Source organism: Ipomoea triloba, chromosome 8 (assembly GCF_003576645.1).
Source record: "Ipomoea triloba cultivar NCNSP0323 chromosome 8, ASM357664v1".
Taxonomy (NCBI): domain Eukaryota; kingdom Viridiplantae; phylum Streptophyta; class Magnoliopsida; order Solanales; family Convolvulaceae; genus Ipomoea; species Ipomoea triloba.
Window position 1 is genome coordinate 4181164 of NC_044923.1, and position 4119 is coordinate 4185282.

Below are 4119 nucleotides of genomic sequence, written 5' to 3' on the forward strand. Positions count from 1 at the left end.
CTTGCAGTCGTTGGGTGCATGGTTCGTTAGATGGTTCAATTCCTAAGCTACCATCAGGGCATATAAAATTGGCTCGATCTACATTAGTGCAAAACCACTTTTAAAGAACTTATAGGCGTGACAGGATAATTGGGCAGGCATCCGATTCGGAACCCTAGAAGAAAATCAACAGTCATGAACGAAAACATTTACTTCAACACCAACCTATTCAATAGGAGACAATTATGATAAATATCACATTTAATGTAGACTCGGCTCCTCATTATTATAGACCATCACTTGAGCACAATAACGCTAGAGGCACTAGTATAAAAATGTGACTTTTTATTAGTCAGGGACACATTCAATACCTTGTACTGAAATTCTAAGCAATTGAAGGTCGATTACTTTCTATAATTACTCTGGTAACTATATTACCGTCTAAGGCGATTAAATTATATCTTGCAATTTACTTATGCCGTCAAGACTCTAGGGCAAGGACATGTTAGGTAGGCTCTATTAAGGTGTAATCCTTGTTGATAAATTATTTGTTTTAATATATCAAAATCAATCATTTATACTACAAAGTGACTTTTCCCTCTTCTTGTGATCTTGTGTGCGATAGTGTGAACTTGTCACGTAAAGGACATTATGAGATATACACAATTACTACAATAGTCACAACTTTGCCGCTCGACCATAAGATCTTTAGCATAAAAAAAAAAGAATTATATATATTATAGTTTAATATGAATGTGATATGAGGACTCAGAATATTAGATATATGATGGTATGTGATTTGGCACAACAATGTCACGTCCGGTGGGCAAATTAAAGCTAGCTAGCTGATCTCAATTGATTGAAACTTATTATATATCTCAATTTGCAATTAATTAGACTAAGTGGTGGCCATATGTCATCCTAATCACCTATTCACTGTGTTCAAATGCTTATCCACACCAATTATTCATCCCCAATAATCCTTTAATTTGCATATTCAAGTAAAGTTGTCGATGCGAGCCCCTCTATCTCATTAAATTACTAATTAAGGTAATTTACTATAAAATTGATGTGGAAATATATTTATGAAGTTGAATAGCAATTTGTCTTTGGTTGACAAAACAGGTAGGAATTGTGTCCATGAATAAATTAGGACAGATCAGTTCAGTCTAATCGATTAGTTAGTTAAACTCATAGTGTTATAAATTTTATTTCTTGTCTTTTAGGCACATCTCAATTGATTAACCAATTCAAAATAAATTTATAAGCTTTACTTTGTTAACAATTGTACTATAGAATGTAGGGTTTGAATCCTATGAATTTGATCTTATTGTGATACCATTGTACAAACATTTAAGGGTGGATCAGTAGGCTAGTTGAGACACATTTTACAATTTACCTTCTCGACACTGAAAGCCAAAACATGAGCAGTATAATTTTATTTATTTCTCTCTAACTTTCCAATTGGAATCGTCTTCAACCGTTGCTTTTTTTTTTTTTTAAATAATAAATTACAAACTTTTATTAAGAAACATTAGCCGATAATGCAACAAAAAGGAAATCATGAGGGCTTTGTCCACTCCGTACAACCAGCATTGAACGCGACATTCTGAGACAACAGATGGGCTATTGTGTTCGCAGGTCGCTTAGCAAACATATAATTCTAGAGAAGTCATTAGCTAGCTAATTTACGAATGTCATCAAGTACAAGATCAAAATAAGAGTTGCTATAAATAGTCTTTTCAAATATTGAATAATAAGCAGAGCATCAGACTCGACTTGAAAATTGTCAACTCCCATAGTTTTCATCCATTGCAGGGCCTCCCTTATGGACTTCAACCATTGCTTCTAGTATAGACATTAGAGATTTTTTTATGAGTACCAAAAAATTGGTATTAGAAATTTGTAAGATATTGACATTTAACATTATATTATATGCGCACATTGTTTTGTAGAGTAATATCATCCCCTATTATTTATTTTTTAAATAATATATTTAACTTCACCAAACACATGACACATTAAAAAGTCCTTTAAATCAATCTCGAGAAATGAAAATATACCAATTCAAGACCAGTTCTCTAATTTATTTGTTTTCTTATTATTATTTTTAGCTTGAAGGTGAAGAATGAGTCCATGACTCCATGTGGCTAAACATGTGAAATTCCTAGTCCACCCGCGTTAGGCATAATTAGAATAGGTATATATAGAAATGGTCACATTTTGATATAAATAATAAATTCACCTAAAATTAAACGGTTAATGTAAACAGTAAACTCATAAGTCACTCACTATTAATCTATTATCGTCTTCACTCTCAAAATAATCTTCATTTTAAATTTTTTTTTTTCACTTCCTAATTTTATGGGTGGACGTAACAGATTAGGAACCGCCTTAGTCCGGAAGCATTTTCATTGTATATATTATGTGTAAAATTAATTAAATTAGCCTTGAGAAATAATAAATACTACTAAAATGTCATACCAAAAAATTGAATTAATTAAATAATCACTTGCTTCACTGTCACAATCAAACTGATGTATTTACAACAAAGAATTGTGTCTATCCCAACCAGAAAGATAAATGAAAAAAAATAAATAAAAATTGCATAATTTAAGATCCTCAGAGTAACATGTTCCTAGAACAATTCGAGTTTAGTCGGAATTTGGAGGCGAGCTTTCTTCGCCGGATGGGGGCTTTCCACCTCGTCGTCGGCGAAGCGTCGGAGGAAAACAGGGGACAATTCCGGCAAGGCAGGGAGGTTCAAGTCAAAGTTGCGGAGGCTATTGGAGGACGACCCGGTTCCCTCCGACGACGTGCCGGCGCCGGCGCCGGCACTGGCACCGCCGTTTCCAATGGTGCCTTCGTAGTGGCACCGTTTGTGGCCGCCCAAGGCCTGGCCGGTGGGGAAACACTTGTGGCAGATGGAGCACTCGTGGGTCCTACCAGTACTGGCGGCGCCGGCGGAGCCGTTGGTGGCGGTTGAGGTAGTAGGATGGTCGTCGCCGGCGCCGGCGCCGGCGAGCTTGCGGTGGCTGGCTTTGTGCCCTCCCAAAGCCTGGTAAGACCCAAACGCCTTGTCGCAAACGGAGCACTTATACAACAATTTCTGCTCCGAAACTGGCGGCGCCGGCGGCCGTGGCGCCGGCGGCCGTGGCGCCGCCACAGACGGCGGTGCCGACGGCCGTGCACCGCCGCGCGCCAGCATAATAAGGCATAGCGCCAAATACTCCTCCTCAGTAGGCTGACGCTCCACGCTCCTCGGCCGCTTCGATCGCTTCCCGGCCTTCGCCCACTGATGATCAAGGTAGCTCAGGCTCGCCGGATCCTCAAACTGAAAAACCGACGGCCGCGGCGTCGTCGGAGAGTTCAAAGCTTCAAGTGCCATATCAATCCTTCTTCTTATCAAGAACACTAAGAGAGAAAAAGAGAGATGTGAAGAGAAATTAAGTTGAGAGAGCAAAGTAGTTTTTTGAGGGTGAGAGTGGTGTTTGGGGCTATATATAGAGGATGGGGGGAGATTAAGAGGAAGTTGCGTGACAAGTAGTAGGAAAGTAAGACAGTTACACAAGTAATTATACGTACAATACAAATTAAAGATTCTTTGCACCACACTGGCTAGGTAATGTGTGTTTCATGTGAGTGTTTGTTTGGACAACCTTATTGTTGGACCAATCAATGTTATAACTCAAGTTTTCGCTTAGCCTGACGTGTTATAATTGGCTAATTGAGTTAATACATGTCTGGTTTTTATAACTTAGAGGTGAGTTTTTCAAATTTTGGTATAGACAAATAATTTTATCACGACTCTGTCGTATAATTTGACAAATCAGTAAATTTTGAGTGTCATCTCTAATATCTAGCTAGCAAACAAAGATCACTAACTCCATTTGAATCCCAAGCTCGTACACCGGTGTTCGAGTTCCCAACATGATAGTGGATGGATAAATTACGGTGACTCAACAACCCATTTAGTGAGACTTGGAATAACCTGTGCTTAGTGCTCACAAGGAGGCATCCAGCCATCACATTGGGTGAACCGACACTGCTGATAGAGCTTAATTATACGTCTTTATTCACAATTTATCACCTAGAAATCAATCGTCTGTGTGGGTCACGTTCAAATTCTGACCTACAATC

At 38.5% G+C, this 4119-nt stretch overlaps 1 protein-coding gene across 1 annotated transcript; it reads right to left on the bottom strand.

The window, feature by feature from the left end:
* Positions 1-2455: 2455 nt before the first annotated feature.
* LOC116026714 (zinc finger protein ZAT10) lies at positions 2456-3463 on the bottom strand. Its single transcript, XM_031268081.1, has one exon. The coding sequence runs from the start codon at positions 3365-3367 to the stop codon at positions 2618-2620; it is 750 nt and encodes a 249-aa protein (XP_031123941.1). The 5' UTR covers positions 3368-3463; the 3' UTR covers positions 2456-2617.
* Positions 3464-4119: the final 656 nt, after the last annotated feature.